General features: G+C 38.8%; 1 protein-coding gene across 2 annotated transcripts in view; it reads right to left on the bottom strand.

The window, feature by feature from the left end:
- zfpm1 (zinc finger protein, FOG family member 1) overlaps window positions 1-21478 on the bottom strand; it is a 212446-nt gene that overhangs the window by 151635 nt on the left and 39333 nt on the right. For both annotated transcript variants that reach the window (XM_059993028.1, XM_059993029.1), the window contains exon 2: window positions 6573-6704. In XM_059993028.1, coding sequence (XP_059849011.1) covers window positions 6573-6704 — 132 coding nt within the window. The remainder of the gene's footprint in view (window positions 1-6572; window positions 6705-21478) is intronic.

Raw genomic sequence — 21478 nt, 5'->3', positions numbered from 1 at the left:
AACAACCAAACTGAAATTCTATTACAATTTCAGAAAAACAGGGTCACCATAAGTCCATTCTTAAATGGTTCCATCATTCCATCTACAAAGGCACATATTAAAAGCCAAATGATTTTCTAATATTTTTGCTACACAATTTGGCTAGGCAAGTGCTCATTTACTAGCTCCCTGTGTGGCGCAACAATTATTTCTCTGGCTCCACTCTGCAACCCCTCTCCATTCAGTAATATGGATGATGACTATTGACTCAATTTAACATACACTGAGGATAACCAATTCCAACTTTTTGATATTATCTATTGGGCTGCTTTCCAAATAAAGCTCTAGTTGAAGGGAACCTTCTTCTAATTTAAATTCAAAGCCATATTAGTTTACTTTTCTCTGCACCACTCTGCTTTTTAACCTTCCATCCAGACCATTTTAACTTGATTCTACCACCAACAGAAGTTCCCATTTCAAACAGCAAACTCAAGAGAACACACAATCAACCTTCTCTGTAAGGTTCTTGTGGCTGAATCGGTTCACAAACATTTTACCCTTGTCTTTGGCACTCACATGTTGGGCTCTGTTGACATTTAGGTTAAGAATAGCTTTTTTCTCATTATCTCTTTACTATCACCTTCCTTCTGCATTACTGTGATGGCTTCCAGAAAAGTAGAACAAGAATCTATGAACAGATCAGTGCCAAAGGATCCAAGAAGTAGAAAACTGCTTCACTATGAAGTTCACAGGAATGACAAAGTGCATGTGTTCTGTCAAGATTCCACTGGCCCCACTATTTCTACAGGCAGACACTGAGTGACATGAGCTCCTTGACCCACACATGAAGGCTTTGACACCAACACAGCATTTCAATGTAGTTAATTTCCCTAAGGCACAATATTGAAGAATTATCAAAGCAAACAACATTTTGAGTTGAGACCATGCCTGGGGAATGAAAGTGGAGAGGGGAAGTATTGGCTCAAAGAGGAGAGGGGAACAGTTGAGACAAGGATCAGTAGATGATAGATGGATCTAGGTGGATGAAAAATGATGGGCAGTTAAGAGTCAGATTGGGAGGGGAGGATGAAGGTGGACATGGAGACTGGAAAGTACTGAGCAGGGATGCATTGGCTAGTATTGCAGAAATTTGATAAAGAAAGGTGATAATGGTATCTATTCAAGGGAGGGCTGGGCAGATGTTACCAGATGGGTTGGTTAAAGTGTATGGGTGGTAAATGGATGAAACCAAGATGGTGAGGGGGGTGAAAATGGCAATCTGGAGGGGTAGAAGAGAGAATGGAAAACAAACAAAATTGGAGAAACAATGGTAGATCAAAGAAGAGAGAGTTAAGAAGAAGGTTAAGGGCTAGCTGTAATTGGAAAGTTCAGTGGTCATACTATTGTGTGTAGACTACCCAGGCAGAACACAAAATGTTGTTCTCCCACTTTGCATTTTAGCCTTGCTCTGGCAACGGAAAGTCCAAGGACAGTCAGGTCAATGTGAGAATGGAAAGGGGACTGGGAATGGCTTGCAGCCAGGATTACTGGATGGTCACTGTGGACAAAACACAGGTGCTCTGCAAATAGTCACCTAGTTTGTGCTTGGTGTTGTGGATGTAGAGGAGGCTATGTCAAAAGCATGCTTTTTCTCCTTCTGACCCACCTCTGTTCCTTGTATTTTTGTTCATCTTCCCTTGCGCCCCTTCCAGCCTCCCTCATCCAGTTTCACCCCTCCACATTCTTGGTTCCCTCCCCCTACAAAGAAGCTGGATGAACTCAGCAGGTCGGGCAGCATCCATTGAAATCATAGACTTTTCCTGCTGGATCCTTTCCCCGAGGGTAAATGGATCTATCAACCCATTTTGAATGGTTGCCATTATCAGCTTATTTATCAGATACCAGCACTTCTAGCTCTTGTGAACCTGCTCATCGCCCTCCAGCCTCTGTCTCCACATTCACCCTCCCTTGTCCCACCTGGCTCTGCCATCCTTCCCTCATAAAATGAGAGCACAACGAGCTGAAGAATCTAAATCATGGCATGAGATAGGAGATGAAGAAATGTGCTGTAAGAAGTTTACCAGTTCTGTAACGAATTGATGTGAAATGAACTGACTAACCATTGTGCAAGGTGTAAAGTTGAAGTCCTCCTGAAGTAATAGGTTGACTTAGTTGAATGTTAGTTGCTGAGGTAAAGTTTAAAGATGACTAGGTCCACAAAGTGGAAAAGAGTGCAATCAAGAATGCAAACTTATTTAAAATATGGAACTCCTTTCAGCTCTGCTCTACAATGCATAGGAGACTGAAGACAGTTGAAAAAAAAAGATGCTGGAGTAGCTCAGCAGGTCAGGCAGCATCTCTGGGATGTCCAACATCTTGGGTCAAGATCCAGCATTGTGTCACAGAGTAGTCAGCTTGAACACCCTCCCAGCAACAGAAATGAACATTCTTGGTCATCAGATGACAGCTACAGCAAGGGATTTGTTTGCTTCATTTGCAAAATATATGAGTTGACCATTCTTTGCATCTGGCTAAATGCCATTGTTTTGCTGTCCTCTGGGCACAAAGTAGTTTGTTTCAATCGAGAATATATTGCTAAGCCATGTTCTAAAGTTAACGGAAAGGCATATACCAGGAATGTTGTTCCATTACTACATGCTTCCAGTCTGTTAGAGAGTGCAGATTAAAATGTCTAAAAGTTGCAAAGTCACCATGAGTTAAATTTTGTCTGGGGTTCTCTCTGCTATCACATGTTGATTATAAATTGTTCATGTCGAATTTCCAAAGATATGGCTAGGGAGCAGAAGTGGCTCAGAGGAAATTGTGTCCTCATGCTTCTGCAAAGGAAATTCTGTTCCACTGATTAAAGCACCAGCAAGATATATCTTTCGATTTGCAAGTCTGACATCCATCATCCATAGGATTCAGAACAATCAAGGAAGTGACATTTTCAACCAAACCTCATGCCAACCAGTTCCTGCATAAATAAAAGGAAATGAGAACCTTAAAATATTAATAGACAATAATTCACCTTAACAATAATCTTGAAATCTGCCTAAAATGTAATCAATATAAGTTTGGAATACCATGCAAATAATTGTTCAAAAAAAAACAATACAGTAGTTACGAATGTAAAGTGAACAAACAACATTCTGTTTCCAGAAAATGCAGTTTCTTATCTAGATTATCAAGAGATTACACACACTAGTTTAGAACTTTTCTATATAATCAGAGGAGTCCTGATAAAAACATATGCCTGGATTTGATGTTGCAATACTATTCCTTCACCCTCTCCATTACCTTGGCACCCTTTGTAAATGGTGGCAAAAATTGTTTCAACTATGAGACAGACAACCAAAGATTTTGTGTGCTTGGCATCCTTTATTTGTTACTGTATTTCATGCATGTACTTCCACAACACAGACTATAGTATCAATCCATTGCTCACTGGCCTTCAAGGATCTATTCGCTAAAATTGCTGGACAGCTTTCTTTGCAATTTCACTGAGTTTTTTTTTTAAAACTTGGTGCCATCTGTATTATTTTGTTGTCAATGTTAACTGGTCTTTAGAATGTCATTTGGATCAAGGATTTAAGAACAGAACAGGAGCAGAGTAATTCACGCAAAACTCAAAATAAAGCACTGGAGAAATCACTCTGAGCACTCTTGACATTACAGATCAGCACTGATACGTTGGCCATGAACCAAGTGGTGTGAACCAAGTCCAGAATGAAATTGACTCCTGGGAATAAATTGCAAGGGTTGATAGTGCAACATTGGATAGGATGACAGAAGGTTTAATAATATTATTAAAATTATAATTAGAAATATCATTTCTTTCTGCTGATTCCCATCACTTACCATTAGCTAAGTTTGCAAATGCTTCTTTCAGGATTCAGCCAGTTTGATCAATAGTAGTACTTCTGAGGCTATTTAAATGATGAACGCTCTTACCCAATGTTCAAATATATACTTGTTACTTTCAAGCTTCTCCCAAATAAATGTTTGACATAGAGAAGTGCTGATTCATCAGCTGGAGGGCAAGAGGTAGTAATCAGCCAGAATTTTCTAGCTTTGTTTAACTTGAGCCATGACAATTCATGATGCAAAGTCATAGACACCCAAAGTCATTCCCATCTCTTATTACACCATCTCCTCCAGTGATTCTGTGAAATCATCATTTTTATTTCCTTGAACGCAGAGGTGACCATATCTTGAGGACAGAAAAATGCGCCCAGAGGAGAAACTTGGTTGAAGATTGGAGAAATTATAAAAGATTATCCATTGAATGTGTGGGCTACTGGAGTGACAAATAAACTCCAGAAGGAGAGGGTGTGACAGCAAGTTTAAGAACTTTTTCAACTATAAAAAGGAAGGCATGGTCAAGTAAAAAGGAAAACATCTCAGACACACCTTTGTGAAAAGTCTCAATACACAAGAAGATGTGACAGAAGGAGAATTTCTGGAAAGCACTGCAGTTTTAAAGGTGGCAGGGATAGAGAAATCCATAAAAGGAAAGAAAGAGTCAGACTTGGAACAAGAGAAATTGAGAGCAAAGGGAAATTCATTGCAAAAGTTAATGAGTTGTGTCCAGGCACAGCTCACAGGATCAATGTACTTGTCAGTACACCAGAGAATGAGCAGAGGGATGGGTCCGAGCAGAACTGAAACAATGACAGTTCATCTAGCCCACTAAAAGACAGAGGGAAATTAGGCCCATGTGAGTTCTCATAGCTTTACATTTGATCTGAAGAAAGAGTTGTGGACAAGTTGTTTGGTGTGAGAATGTCAACATACCCAGGCAGAAGATGAGGTGTAGTTCCTCTTGGAGTGGGCCTCAAAACAAAAATATAAATGATGGAAGTCTAAAAATACTCAGGAGGTTAGGCACCTTTCTCCTTCCATAGATGCTAAGGTTTCATGTCCAAGAACCTTCATCAGAACTTGGGGAGGTGGGGGCTGAAAGGAAGTCATTAGTTTTAAGTTATCTCCTTTTACTAATGACATTTCCTCTGCCCTATCCTTCTCTCTCCCACCCTCTCTGCAATTTAAACCCAACTTCTTTTTCCCCTTTTTAAAGGTTTGAAAAGAGTCTTCAAATTGTTTTTCTTTCCACTGACTCTGCCTCACCTGCTGAATACTTCCAGTAATTTACACACATTGGCCCTCAGTGGAACAATATTGAATTTAACAATTCCAGGCATCTCATTTTCTCTTTTGCTCATTTCTGCTGTACATTATCCATTTGCAACTGCTACTCAGCTTTTTCTCTCTTCCCACTAACATCTGACCTGTTGAGCATTTCCTTTGCCTCTGACCTGCACTGCACAGCTTTTGCAAGTCCCTTTGTTCTCCCTCCAACAGCCCTCGTTAATCTCTCAGCCAGATGGCGTTATCAAGTGCTGATCACCATGGCAATGCTGGACCCACCTTACAGATATTCCCTAGTCCTATTCATTCCTCCCCCACATTACCTGTAATTTAAAACTACTTTGTTTTCTCTCTTTTCCTGTTTTGATGGAGGGCCTGCAACCTAAAATTTAAGTTTTTTGTCTCCCACAGATGCTGCCTGACCTGTTGAGCTTTTCCAATATTTTCTGTTTTCTTTATTTCATATTTCCTTCATTTTCAGTTTTTCTGTTTTCATTGCTTCTTAATATACATATTTTAATAAATGTAGGAAATAAGCAGATGTATTGAATATTTAATTCAGGTTTTGAAAATTACGATGGAGGCATGTCTAAAAGCAATTCACACGTGAAAGCTTTTAAGGCCCTTTTCATTGCAACCTCTTCAGCAGGCACCTGACTATAATTATGTGCTGATTTGGCAATAAATGGTAAATGACAGTTGACAGTCTTTCAATTGCTGCAGTAAACATTGCACTTCAAATATATTTATAGATTGCTGAAGAATCTATGTTCAAACCACCAAACTGTTTTACAGACCATGTAAAAATATTATTTTATTAATCACTGTATTGGTAAATTACTAAAGCATGACATGAAAATCATGAACAGAAATTCATGTAAAGCAAAGGAGAAATATTCAATTAGTAAATGAACTAAATGTTGCTGAAAGCCTATAGATAATTTTGTGTTGATGTATTAGTGTTTATAGTTCAAGTTACATGATGAGAAGTCAAATGAACATAGACCAGTTCCTTCTTATCACTTCCAAACGTTATTAAATAAAATATACCGTGAACAAATACATTCTACATACATAGCATTTGAACATTGTTTAATTTTGATAAATAAATATGGTTGTAACCAAGATACTCAAGAGAGGATTATGAAAGGAGCTGTGATTTTCAGTCTCTTGGGAGTCTGAAGGAAGAGACATGGTTGGAACAACCTGCACTGTGTAAGATTTGCCTGATTAGAGCTCAGGAGCCATAGGGGTTTCAAATAGGAGAGGAAAGTATAATACGTTGGTAAACCGATATGTTAAAACTTCATGATTTTTGTAACTTGCTTGTGACATCATATGTGGAATAGATGTATCAAATTTGGGATTTCAAGAAATACATTTGTGTCCCCAAGTCCAACTTGCAATAAAAAAGATAATTGATAACCGTAACATCGTATTACCTTCACTATAAAAAGAACTTGATGTATCACAGTCTGCTGATTCATCGTGGTTTGAAGCTATTGTTTCCCTTTCAGACATATTGTTGTCATCAGTTAGATTCTCCTCTCCTTTCTCCATTTCATCAACGGAACCTTTAAACAAAAATAAATTTGCTAAATCAGAAAGAACATGGAGACTGAGAAAGCTTTTCTATTTAACATCAAAGTCCTTTAGCTAAAACTGTAAATCTACATAAATATTATTTCCATAAAAATATTTTGCAATAGTGTCTGATCATCATGATTATGATTCTGAAAGGAAGCACAGAGCACATTAAATCCAAGTTTAAACTAAAGTTTTCCATTGAATGTGTCAATTAGAAGACCACATGAATTTAATTAGTTGATAACTCTATTACTGTCTTTCGAGAATCAGGATTAGGATTGTATGAGAAAAACATTTACAGGTGTGTAGATGATTGTGCAAGGATATAGCATTTATTATTTTTAACCAAAGTTATGAAAAATTAATCTTAGCGCCAAGAATTACATTTTCTTAATTGTGTTCCAGTTCACACAAAAACATGGTGGGGGGGGGGGGGGGAGTTAATTTCAGGATAATTTAACTATGCAACAAAACCTTCATTTTTGAGCTAAGATTGGTCTACATATTTTACTAAGATTGCCAGAATCTCATGAACTTTGGATTTTGCAAAGGACGACCATGTTTTTGTCAGGCGTTTAATTCCTTAATGTAAATTTCAAGAAAAATTAATTTATTTCTTCTACCAATTTTAACTGAGTTAATTGGTTGTACATGGTTTATAGCAGGAATGGAAAGCACAAAGGGAGTAGTGCAAAACAAGGCAACTTTGAAATTGCCATTACAGCAATGATTTGAATTTGCAATTTACACCAAATAAAAATTGGCTGTCAAATTAATGTAATTAATGTTTTTAAAATTTTCATTCTTAAGATATGACTTAGTAGATTCATTTTGCAAACAAAAGTAAAGCTGCTGTGAGAGATTATGTGAAATACAATTTATATTTGTCAATTGAGGTGGTTTCTTGATTAAATAATTGCTTTAACAGGTATATTTCTGTCATCATGAATAAGGCAACTCAGCATCACTGCTCTGCATCTTGGCTCACAGAGTGCTGTCATTCAGTGCTGTTTGGGGTGCACCATCGAAGCCTGACCCTGTCGTCACCGGAAGTCAATAATTAGAACTTTGTGGCAGAACAGCAATCAAGCTCCGAAACCACATTTGACTTTTCCCATCTTCATTGCCCAAGAGGTAAAAGGGGCAAATGTAAAAACCTCGCTAACATTCAGATGAGAGCAGATAATTCATTTTCAACGGACAACTAAACCTGCACCATCCTTGCATACGTGGCGTAATGTTACCCCAAGAGGTTTCTTGTGTGTGAATCCATGAACCACAGGCTTCTGCTTTTTAAAGATTAATAAATTACAATCGTGTTACATTTAAAATATCAAATTAAATGATTATTTTTACCACAGTCTTTGGGTACAGAGCCCATGGACAGATTGCACTGTGAAGAACACCGGATTGCTGGACGAGTCCCACAGTACCGCTTGAATGTTTCCCACAATGCCGTGTGGATTAGGTCCTCACAGGGCAATTACCCACAACATATTTTACAATGCATCTAAACAAAATACAGATACTAGTGTTGAATTCCCATTGATTTGCTAAGAATCAGTATTATTTTAAAATCACGTTTGCTTTTTTTGATTCAAAACTTGAACTAGGCTCTGCTTTCCGGTTGTATAGATATTGGAAGAAAGCTGTGGAATGTTGGTTGTGTGATCTGTCTATTTCAGTCTACTCCTAACCAACCCCAAAGGACATAAGCTTCGAAACCTCTGCACCTCTATCCTAACCACTATTAAATTCTTTTGCAGTACAATGTCTGGCCTACATGGCTTTCCATTTAATCTAATCTTTTCCTTTCAATTTCTGAACATAATTTCAAACTCTGATCTGGCTTTATCCCACTTCTTTACTTCAGATAATAATCATCCAAAATATCTGTGCAAGTCAGAAACACAAGGGGAAACAAAATTAACACTACTTATTTTACCTGTGGAGACCCAGCATGAAAGACAGGTTTAATTTAGTTCACCAACTATCAAGCTGATGGTTCTTTTAATTCACCATCCCATCTCCAGTTCCATTCCTCTCTCTCTTCCCTGAGCTTCTTACATGCTTTCAATGAAGTTCAACATCCCTTCTGCCTTAAAACATAGATGATCTTGTCTTTTCTTCCCTGTCTCATCTTCTCTACCTCTCCATTTCCTCAAAAATAAAAACACAAGAAATAAGAGCCGGTGTAGACCAAAGAGGTCTTTTGAGCTCCGCTTGGGTATTTATCAAAATTATGGCTAATTTTCTACCTCAGTGCTTTATTCCCGTACTATCCCTATATACCCCCGATTCCCTTGATATCCAAAATCAATCGACCTCTGTTTTCAATGAATTTAGCGAGCCTTCACAGTAAATGAAGTAAATGCTAGAAACACTGAAGACAGACAGCAGATGTGAAAGAAAACACAGCTTTAACACTTCAGTTTGAAGCCCCTACATGAGAACTCTTCCTTCTCAACCTCAAGGACAGAGAATTCCAAAGGTTCGTCACCATCTGACCAAAGAAATGTTTAATTTTATTCCTCGGCATGCTACATCTTGGTCTGAGACTGTGACCTTGCTTCTAGAGTTCAGTCAGGGAAAACATCCAGCCCGTTTCCACCCTAAAAGTATTTTTTAAACTTTAATGAGATCTTCTTTCATTTCTTCCAAACGCAAGAGAATTACATCTCCAATGTTTGTCAATTCCAATGAAAGGTACTTAACTTGAAACACTAACTTTATTTCCATTTCCACTGTCAAGTCAAGTCAACTTTTATTGTCATTTTGATCATAACTGCTGGTACAGTGCATAGTAAAAATGAGACAATGTTTCTCAGGACCATGGTGTTACATGACACAGTACAAAAACTAGACTGAACTACGTAATAAAAAAAAGAGAAAGTTACACTACACTACAGACCTACACTGGACTGCATAAAGTGCACAAAAACAGTGCAGGCATTACAATAAATAATAAACAGGACAGTAGGGCAAGGTGTCAGTCCAGGCTTTGGGTATTGAGGAGTCTGATAGCTTGGGGGAAGAAACTGTTACATAGTCTGGTCGTGAGAGCCCGAATGCTTTGGAGCCTTTTCCCAGATGGCAGGAGGGAGAAGAGATTGTATGAGGAGTGCATGGGGCCCTTCACAATGCTGTTTCCTTTGCGGATGCAGCGTGTAGTGTAAATGTCTGTGATGGCAGGAAGAGTTCTTCTCAGCTGACCTCACTATCCGCTGCAAGATCTTGCGATCCAAGATGGTGCAATTTCCAAACCAGGCAGTGATGCAGTTGCTCAGGATGTTCTCAATACAAACCCTGTAGAATGTGATGAGGTTGGGGGGGGGGGGGGTGGGAGATGGACTTTCCTCAGCCTTCGCAAAAAGTAGAGACACTGCTGGGCTTTCTTTGCTAAGGAGCCGGTGTTGAGGGACCAGGTGAGATTCTCCATCAGATGAACACCAAGAAATTTGGTGCTCTTTATGATCTCTACCGAGGAGCTGTCGGTGTTCAGCGGAGAGTGGTCGCTCCATGCCCTCCTGAAGTCAACAACCACTTCTTTTGTTTTGTTCACATTAAGAGACAGGTTGTTGGCTCTGTACCAGTCCGTTAGCCGCTGCACCTCCTCTATGTAAGCTGACTCGTCATTCTTGCTGATGAGACCCACCACAGTTGTGTCATCAGTGAACTTGATGACATGGTTCAAGCTGTGTGTTGCAGCACAGTCGTGGGTCAGCAGAGTGAACAGCAATGGACTGAGCACGCAACCCTGGGGAGCCCCCGTGCTCAGTGTGATGGTGTTGGAGATGTTGCTCCCGATCCGGACTGACTGAGGTGTCCCAGTCAGGAAGTCTAGGATCCAGTTGCAGAGGGAGGTGTTCAGGCCCAGTAGGCTCAGCTTTCCAATCAGTTCATACTTGACTAAAATGCTACCATCAATTTTCCAAATATACTGTTCAAGCTGTACCCCGATTGGTACATATTGTTAAATCAACAGAAAGATGTGGTTAATGTAGATTTGTGTGGATCTGCACAATTTTGGGACTAAATTTGATTAGCTTCATGGTAACCATGTCACCTGGAGAAATTAAAATGTCACCGACCATTGGAACTTAAATTGGCAGAACAGCTACTTCCCCTCAACTATCCAGTTGTCAAACCAATTGGCACAACCCTAACCACTACAGTACAGTGACCACTTTGGTCACTTTGCACTAAAAATAGATTTTTTTTTGTCCTAATTGTATTCTTTCTTGTAAAAATGTATAACTTACATTCAGTAGCCTTTTATAATAGTACCTGGCAACACACACAAAATGCTAGATGAACTCAACAGGCCAGGCAGCATCTTTGGAAAAGAGCAAACAGTCGGTATTTCGGGCCGAGACCCTTAATAAAGACTACCTAATCAGGTACTTCCTGTAGCTAACAGTGTGTCCACCTAGTGTTCATGGTCTTCTACTGCTGTAGCCAATCTACTTCAAGGTTCGATATGTTGTGCCTTCACAGATGCTCTTCTGTACATCACTGTTGTAATGAGTAGTTACTGCCGCCTTCCTGTCAGCTTGAAGCAGTCTGGCTATTCTCCTCTGATCCCTTTCATTAACAAGACATTTTCACCCACAGAACTGTTGCTTGCTGGATGTTTTGTTTTGTTTTGTTCTTCACACCACTCTCTGTAAACTCTTCAAACTTGTGGATGAAAATCCGGGAGATCAGCAGCTTCGGAGATACTCAAACTGCTCCATTTGGGACCAGCAATCACTCCATGGCCAAAGTCAATCTGATCACATTTCTTACCCATTCTGATGTTTAGTCTGAAAGACAACAGAACTTCTTGACCATGTCTGCAAGCTTTTATGCATTGAGTTGTTGCCACATGATTGGCTATTGGCATTAACAAACAGGTATATAAGAGTGCCGAATGATGTGGCCACTGTGTGTAGGTTTAATTTATGTATTTCTGGCATATTTTATGTCTAGCAGCCTACATCAGGCTACGTGCCTGTGATACTGCTGGAAGTTTTAACTGTACCAATGCACACATGTACTTGTACATATGACAATAAACTTGACTTTGCTTAAGAATTGAATGAAGTGTTTAGCACAACCATTTTCACACTTTTTGATTTATCCTACCCAGCTACTGATACCTGTAAGTCTATGATATGATTATTAATTACAATTTAACAGCCCTGGGGGAAGTAGAAACATTTTTAGCGCAAGGCTTGCATAAGATGCTTTAAAAAAATAAATATTACACTCCAATTTTCACTGGAATTTTATAAAATGAGGTAAAGCTGAACTTCAAAACATCCAAAATAATTAAGTTATTAATGTGTGGTTAAATTGTAAATTTCTGCATGCTTCGGGCATATAATATCTCTATTTATCATAGTACATCAGAAATTACAGCACAAGATCTCGATACGATCTCAAACTGGAGCCACATAACCCAATATTAGTTTGGAAGGAGGGATCCTTCAGGGAAATTAGTTTGCAATTAGGAAAGGTAGAATGAAGATATAGAATTTAATTTTCAAAACTCTCAAAGACTGTGGGGAAGTGGAGATCAAAAAAGGCATTTTGAATGTCCTGAAGTGGATGTCAGAAAGATCTTTAATGGTCATGTCAGAGACCATTGCCAAGGAAAGACTAGAAAACAAAAGGTGGAGGTGGGGATTAAAATATGAAGAGCTGCCAGAATATAGACAGAATATAATATTAATTGGTAGTGTGGAGGATCAGCATGATCTTGGCGTTCATGTCCATAGGACACTCAAAACTTGGCCTTCTCTCCTTGGAGTGACAGAGAAACAGAATCAGGTTTACTATCACCTCCATGTGACGTGAAATTTGTTCACTTAGCAGCAGCAGTTCAATGCAATACATAATATAGAAGAAAATAATAATAAGTGAATCTTATTCAGTATACTTCATACAGTATACATATATTGACTAGATATGTATTGTGCAAAAATCAGAAATACTTTTTTTTTTAAAAAAGTGAGGTAGTGTCTCAGGGTTCAATGTCCATTTAGGAATCGGATGGCAGAGGGGAAGAGGCTGTTCCTGAATCGCTGAGTGTGTGCCTTCAGGCTCCTGTACCTCCTACCCTATGGTAACAGGGCATGCCCTGGGTGCTGGAGGTCCTTAATAATGGACGCTTCCTTTCTAAGACACTGCTCCTTGAACACGTCCTAGGTATTTTGTAGGCTAGTACCAAGATGCTGATTAAATGTACGACCCTCTGTGGCTTCTTTCAGTCCTGTGCAGTAGCCCCCCCCCCCCCCACTCTCCATGAGGTGACCTGATAAGAGGTGTACAAGAGAGGCATTGATCGTGTGGATAGCTAGAGGCTTTTACCCCCCAGGGCAGAAATGGCTAACACAATGGGGTGCTTGGAAGTAGGTACAAGAGGGATGTCAGGGGTAAGTTATTCCATGCAAAGAGTGGTGGGTGCGTGGAATGCACTGCCGGTGATGGTGGTAGAGGTGGATACAATAGGGTCTTTTAAGATCCTCTTGGATAGGTACATGGAGCTTAGAAAAATAGAGGGCAAAATGGTAGGGTAATTCTAGGCAGTTTCTAGAATAAGTTACACAGCTTGCAAAATGTTCTGTAGATTTCTATGTTTCTGTCAAGCAAGATCCAGCAGAAGTATATGGCAGTAACCAGAGACTCACATCCCATAAAACTGCTGGTCAACACTAACATAATAAATATGCTCATTGTCTCCTCTAAGTAAGTAGCTTGTCAACCCCTTGGGTGGTAACGAGGATAGATCAGTTGAGAGAGAAGAAGGGGGCAAGATAATGAGATACAGTGGAGAGAAGAGAAGACCATCTGTGATGGAAAGCAATGTTGAGAAACAAAATTTCAGAACAGGACCCTTAAGTCCTCCAGAAGGACTGGAAGTTAAAGAAATTAGGGAGATGGGCAGAGGGCGAGGCCACAGGAGGACTGAAACATGATAAATATGTTGAGTTGATCCAACACGAGTCACTTTAGATCAGCAAGCATAGGAATGGCGAATGAGCCACAAATGAACAAAGAGCACTTGTTCTGAATGTAGAATGAGGAATGGATGATTACCAGCAGAGCATCAAAATGATTAAATTAGGAGGGGAGCAAAAGCTTAAGTGAGAGTTTAAACAATCAGTGGGTTGGGCCAAAGACAAGGCCTATGTACAAGAAGTGCTTGAGATGGAGAGTAAAGCAGGATCAGAGCACGGAGCTCAGGGAACATGGATTTGTAGAGTAACATTATTTGATATCTCTAGAGAAGGAGAGGGAGTGTGGCAATTTGTTAAAACAGAAGGCCTGAAAATAAAGTTTTGAAGCAACGTGGATAGTATAACGATGGTGGATTTCTGAAAAGTTGAACTACACAGAATCACTCACAGTGTCAGCTGACGTAGAAACTGCATCTTCATTAGTTTGGTGGGAATAGGGACCTCGGTACAAAAATGGATTTGGTAAAGAAGATAGAAAGAGAGAAAGGGGTGTAAAATATGTGGAGGTTGGGTGATGCCAAAGAAATCTTGCTTGCTGGGTAGAGAATTTGCTGGGCTGGGGGGGGGGGGGGCGGTGACAAAGGCAGCCAATATCTTACAAGAGGAGAAATTATGCAAGAGGAGAAAGGACATTTAAAATAAATTTAAGATAATGAAGAGTAGAGAAATTTTGCCAAGGGTTTTTCACCTTCCAGGGTGTTTCTGGAACATTAAACAGTTTTAATAGAGAATAGGGCCTGATAATGTTTGATGAGGTCTAAATAACATTGGATATTGGCTCATTGAGTTACCCACTACATACATTCCAAATTTTCACGAGGGAAAACAATACCAAATTAACTTGTAATGAATTCCCACCTGTGTTTTATTAAAAACATATGTTAAATATGAAGAAAATCTCATGTACTAAATATGGAAGCAATCTTTTCCTGCTGCAGAACAGATAAAGAAAGTTCAAGGTAGCAGTATCAGTTGTTGGCTTACACTTATTAAAAACTCATATTTCTCATCACTGACCAATAGGGAGAGAATTGTTCAAAGAACCTGATATGATTCTAGTGTAATAGTGTAAGATCAATGCATTGGTATCTATTTGCATTAAACTCAAATATTAACCATATGGTTTGATCTCAAAATATTAGGGGGGGGGGGAATCTCTTCCTGATCTAATTTCACTCAGTTGGTTGAGTAGCGTATAAAAATAGACCAGTCCACTCCCAAGTAGTGCAGTGTTAGTATCCTGGTCACGAGATTTATTCACTCATTTTTTTTGTGCTAAAGCTGCATTGTGAGTCTCTGGCAGATGTGTATTGACATGAGATGATACATAATAATTCTTTCATTTTTATTGTCAGGCAAATTTACAATTTGCAGAGTAAGAATTAGGACACATCAAACTGTAAAATGCATACTAATCAACAAAGGTAATTTCACTGTCCTCAAAATTAAAATTTTACACTTGGTTTACTGTGCTTCAGCTATCATGTGAATGGTAATGACACTACCTCTCTGGACCCCGTCTTTGCCTTTAACTAAAACTGAATTACCAGTAACGTATTCCAAACATTGGGGTCACCAGTCTCCCCAGCACCCTTTCCTACCAGTGCCTGCCACTTGCACTCAACCCCTCCCAAACTCCATCACATAATTTAGATCATTTACTATTATCACCTCATCATTCCATGCAAACACAACTGCGTCTGTGTGCTCCTGTTCATCATCTGGCCTTCTAATTTCCATTATGCTGAATAATGAGAAGATCAGTATTGATTCATTTTCATTGGTTTGACAAATGTCACCTGACTATCTAAACACAACCTAATCATGACAACAGCACTGCACATCAGGATCCAATACAAAAGAATTTCATTGAAGAATGATTAAAACTCCCAGAGCCTATCTGGAAAGTTAACTGAATGAGTATGTTGCTTTGTCTTCTAGTGGCCAGATCTAAAGACTGCAACTCAAAAAATGGCAGATATCAAATATCTTCATTCAAAAGATTTTCATCCATCCATTCAAATAAAGCACATCTTGTAGTTTCTTTGGTTGCTCATAACCCCCGTTGTTCTAATCATGGCACTTATTATAATTTTAAATGATGATGGTTTTTGCTTCCATTTTCCCGACAGTATGTTTCAAGGTTTAATGACGCATTCAGAAATTTTTTCTCCTACCAGTCAGAAACTTAACTTTTATTAACGTCCTGTTGCATCAATACAACACTCCAGATTTACAACTTCTGTGCCAAATCAACATGAATCCAAATCTTGTTTTTAGGTTATGATATCAATTTGAGCAGCAGGCTAACAAAATCAAAGTTACCCACAATTCCTAGAACCAGCCAGTATCAGGAATTATCAGGTCAACCTCCCAGTGTACCGCTTAATATATATTCTGTATTTAATATTTTATATTGTTATTCACACCCCTCCCCACCTTTCTTCATTTATATTTTCCAGCTGTTAAAAGAAACAAATGCAAAAACAGCAAAATTATTTGCAATCTTACCATTGCTTCAATTACATAGAAGTTCTCCCAGACTAAAAATGGAGCAGAAGATGGTCATCTCAGCAGGTGAGCTCTGAGAGTTTCCGCTATAGACTGGGAACTGATCTAGGCAAAGTCTGGGGGTTCTTTGAAGACAGGACAGCAACCAAAGGCCAAGTACTGGGTGGTGGGACTTAGGGACTTGGGTCAGAAATAGATGGGGGTAGATATGGAATGCGTAGCGGTGGGTACGTGGGAGTGGCTGATTAGGTTGGCATGTGATATACATGATGCAATCTGGGGCCTGAGATCATTGATCAGGTAACTGGCTGAGATCAGCACTAGGTCAGGTAAGTGAATGAGGATCAGCAAGCATGGGATGCAGGAAAAATAGTAAGTAATGGGAAGGCCTAAAGGATCAAATTTAAGCATGGATCTCAGTCTAGCATTCTGTTTCTAAAACATGTTTGTCTTGGAACTATACTGCAACAGTTGTTCCTGGAATAGCTTGAGCCAAATTCTCCTGCAACACTCCAAAAGGAGCAATGATAACTTCCATGCACGTCGGCTGCAGGAATTTTGAGCAAGGGGTGACCCAATTCTAGAAAAGGCTACACAAGTTTCTACTGACATAAAATGACACAGATATTAGTCATGACTGACTGACTCCGGCCAATTTAAATTTTCAATAGCGTAATGCGGGAAATTACAATGTATCTGAACTTCTCGTTAAATGCTTCTGAATAAGGATATGATAACCAGTGTCTGTTGACCCAGAATACAACTTTACCAAAGGCTTCTATGTATTTGCGACTGCTGTATTTCTACAGGAGTTTCGTCACTTTGGACAATGTTTGCTTTTCCTGCAGGGACTGCAAATATCTGGGAATTACACCGCAATGCGTCACAGTCCAACTGCCTTTAGTTACATATCCAGTAATGGAATAGACTCTATTTTCCAAATACCCCTTAATGCAAAAGCACTCTCTCTAAATTGGAGCTCAATTCAAATAAATATGAAGAAAATTTTAAATGACAAGTTAAAAATCCATTTTTAATTATATTTAAATCATGAACATACGAATGCAATTTTCCAAAGTCTATACTTAACTTGAACTTCAAAGGATTCAGAACTACTTTTTCTCTATTATTGAACTTTTTTTTTGCTTTAATTTGTTGTCTTTAGCTCAGTATCTGCAGGCATATATATTTACAGCAAGAGAACAAAACAGCTGGTAATCTCTACATAGCACACAACAATATCCATGAATAATGAGGCTCCAAGCAAGAGAAGGTAATTTTTCTAATTCTACTAATTTCAGCTCGACTCCAATTAAAAGAATGCCTGATAATATTCTGAAACAATTGGCAGCTGATAAAGAGCCATCCTGTGCAAATGAAACAGCAATAGGCTCATCTTTCCTTCCAGAGCTTCACAGCTCCATGTTTCCCAGATAAAATTAAGCCAGCACTTAAAGACTGATTTGACTAGTGGCATCATTTCTGTGGATTGCTGGAAGCCTTGCTTGGTTATCAAGTCGAACAGGCACGGCCAACCAGTCTGATCTTTCTATTCTTCATTAAGCAAATACGCAGGAATGGAAATGAAAACATAATAGCTATTTGATTTCCATCAAGATATTTTGCATATTGGTTCAGGACTGATAGTGGAATTTCATCAACTCTTTTCATGCTTTAAAAAAATATTGCATCACTGAGCGGAGGCATCTGCAGATTTCTTTACAACGCAAGATGGAGTATTTTTGCAAAAGGACAACTTAATGATAAAATGCCCTTTCTAAAACACCTCCCCAAAATTTATAATTTAAGATCAATGTAATTGCAATTCAAAAAGGTCTTAGGATCAAGAATAGAATTAGTCAAAATTAACAATTCTAAATGGAAAGGAAATATTTTAGGAAGAAATAATCTAAAAAATATAATCTTAGCCAATAGCAAATCTCTTCTTAAAAATTAACTCGTTAATGGGCAGAAATTGTGAATTTTCTGAGGGAAAAGCTGTTAATGATCTTTCAGGAAAAATGACAATTAAGTCATTTTTTTCCCCAGAAAACATCTACTAAATTGAAATAATAAGCTTACAATTGCAGCTTCACAGCAGTAATTTACTAGGTTCATACAGATTTGATAGTGCAGTAATGGTCATAATTCAGACAGCCAAATATACAGATTGTAACAACTGTTCTATCACCATACCCAGGCTAACAAAGAACAATGTAATCGTAAGTAATTTAAGGTAGCCATTTTGTCCTTTCTTTGATAGGAATAACATCTTCCCTTCTTAAAAATGAACTAAGTTTTCCAATGAAAGCAAAATTTTGCCTTCAGTACATCATTCCTTCCTGGTATAGCGTACAAAGAAAGAATTAAAATATACCTCTCCACCCCACTCCTTTAGCCTGCTCCACTGTTCAATAAGATCATGGCTGACAGTTTCTAACTTCAGCTGTTCACTTCCACCTGCACTCTATGACTTTCCTCCTCTTTGCTCATCAAGTACATCTGCCTTAAACCCATTCAAAGACTGCGCTTCTGCTGCTGTTTGAGAAGAGCACCACTGACACGTAGCTCCAAAGATAAATGACACATCATCTGCCTTAAATGAACGATTCCTTAGGTTTTTTTTTTGAATAGTGAACTCTGAAATGAAATTCTTGCACGAGAGGAAATATCCACACCATATTTACTTTATCAAGACTTATCATGACACTGTACGTTACGAAAAAGGGAAGGAATTCATAGGAACAGATGGCTTTTACTGGTGGAAGAACATAAAACAAGACAAAAAAAATACAATGTTTGGTATTCAATGACCGCGTCAGAGACCTATAGGTAGACATTTCTGTGAACTTGACAACGCAGGAGACAGGGTGGTTAATAAAGGCATTTGGCATACTGGCCCTTATCAATTAGGACACTGAATACAGAAATTGGGATGCCATGTTAGAATTGCACAATCAACAAGATCACTCCTGGAGTACTGTGCACTATTCTGTTCACCCAGCAATAGGAAGGACGCTGTGTGGCAGGGTATTACCAGGTCTGGGGGTTTGAGTTCCAACAAGAAGCTTAACAAGCTGGGACATGAGAAGTTGAGAGGTGACCTTATCAAGGTACAGTATATAAAATCATGTGGGGTGTAGATAAGGTGGATGGCCACAGTACTTTACCCAAGATAGGCGAGTCTAAAACTACAGGCCACTGGTTTAAAGTAAAAGGAGAAAGACTTTTAAATAATTTTCACTCTGAGGGTGGTGGGGATATGGAATGAGTCACTAGAGGAAGCTTTAGAGGTGGTACAATTACAGTTTTTAAACAACCTTTGAAAAGGCACATGAATGGAAAAGGCTTAGATGGAGATCAGCCAAATACAGACAAATGGGACTGGCTGAGATAGACATCTTGGTCAGTATATACGAGTTGGACAAAGGGCCCGTTTCCATGTTCTGCGACTCTATAATCTGTTTATATATACAGCCTGTACAAGAAGTGCATTTTTAAAATGGTGTTAAAATGCATCACTGCATCTCCAAATAGATATTTGAAGCAAATTACATAGGAAAATGGATAATGTATAAACTGGCTAAGCAGAGGATCACAGTGAATGGTTATTGGATGAATGATCAGTTTCGGAAAGTGCTCTTTCCATTTTTATCTATATCTATCAATTTAAAGTGGAGGTCGATAGGTTTTTGACAAGTAAGAGGTTCAAAAGTTATGAAGGCACAAGGCTGGGGCTGAGAGGGAATAATAAATCAGCTATGATCAAATAGTGGAGCAGATTCGATGGGCCAAATGGCCTGATTCCACTCCTGTATACTATGGTATATATATAATATTGTGGATATATACCCAGGATGGGTAGCAGACAAGGAGTGTTGGGGTGGGGAGATGGTGTGGGTGCAGATACACCTAGCCCAGAGACACCAGGTAAGGTAATTTGTTTTCAAACAATTGGTTTATTAATCATTACAGAATGTCTCTGCAGTGTTTCCTGTTTCTTCCCCTCTCCTTGCCCTCTTCCCAATAAACACCCATATCAGAATCAGGTTTATCGTCACTCACACGTCATCAAATGTATACATTTGTGCCTAAGATTTATGCACAGGACTGCATAAGGGGCATGATTACACTAATTTTGTGTTTGCTGAAATGTAGCAAACAGCAAGACAATGGACTGGTGAATTGTGTGTACACACAGCAAACAAAGCATGACAAAAGAGGAGCATGAAGTAATGAAGTAAAACATTTTGTAAGGAAAAATTAAGAGAGGCAATATAACTTGAAAAGTGCTCAATTTTTAAAGGGTTGCAAGGACACAGAAAATTAAGAATGCAGAGCCAGGAAATCTTTCATGTTGGCAGGACTATTGATAAGGCTGTTGAAATGCTCAAGATGTTTCTTTCTTTATTGAAGATATGAGTATTTTTAAAGAAGCCTTAAAATAATTTTCCCTTTATTCCAGTGCAAATGCCCCGAGGTGTCTGAAGCCAGATGGTTACATAACACACCCCTCCCTGCTCCCCTGAATTTTGGGAAATAGCCTCAAATCAAGATGTGATGTTAGGGAGAGTTCAGCATAAAACTTTTTTTTCTATCTACCTTCAACCCTTACAAACAGAAGATGACAAAGGCATACTTGTAAGAACATTGGCTCAGCCAGTACACTTTGGTGCCTATCTAACAATAAAGCTCAAGTCTTAAAAGTGAAAGGAAATTGCAAGGCGGCTTAGAGAGCAAGCAGGTGAAAACAGTTAAGACCAGGAGCAGGTCAAAAGTGGATACTCAAGAGGTAGTGAACACACTCACACACATCGTTACAAGCTTCTCTTCCTTCTTCAACCCCCATGCTCTCCTACCCCTCTCTTCCTCCAGCTCTCTCCTTCTCTTCCTTCCCTCCACTATATGCCCTTTCCTTCTCCTATGCAACCCCTCCCAAACACATTCTTCACCACACACTATCCTTTCAAGACAATCTGCGCTGTTACTCCATTATCATTGTATTTAAAACCATGGATAATATCAATTAACTGTGATTTTTCCATAATCACTCAGCATTCCTAATTATACTGACGTATTGTGACCAGCCCAATATAACTGTGCAATTATTTTGTGACATCATATACAAAGACGCTTAAAATTTTGTTGTTTAATTGATTTTGCACAGAATTTGAGAAGAGAGCATCTAATTTACTGAAATTTACCTAATTTTCTAATTTTATTCAGAGGAAAATTACAAAAACTAA

Source organism: Hypanus sabinus, chromosome 17 (assembly GCF_030144855.1).
Source record: "Hypanus sabinus isolate sHypSab1 chromosome 17, sHypSab1.hap1, whole genome shotgun sequence".
In the NCBI taxonomy this organism is placed as follows: Eukaryota; Metazoa; Chordata; class Chondrichthyes; order Myliobatiformes; family Dasyatidae; genus Hypanus; species Hypanus sabinus.
The sequence above is the reverse complement of the archived record's forward strand: the minus strand, read 5'-3'. Positions and strand labels throughout refer to the sequence as shown.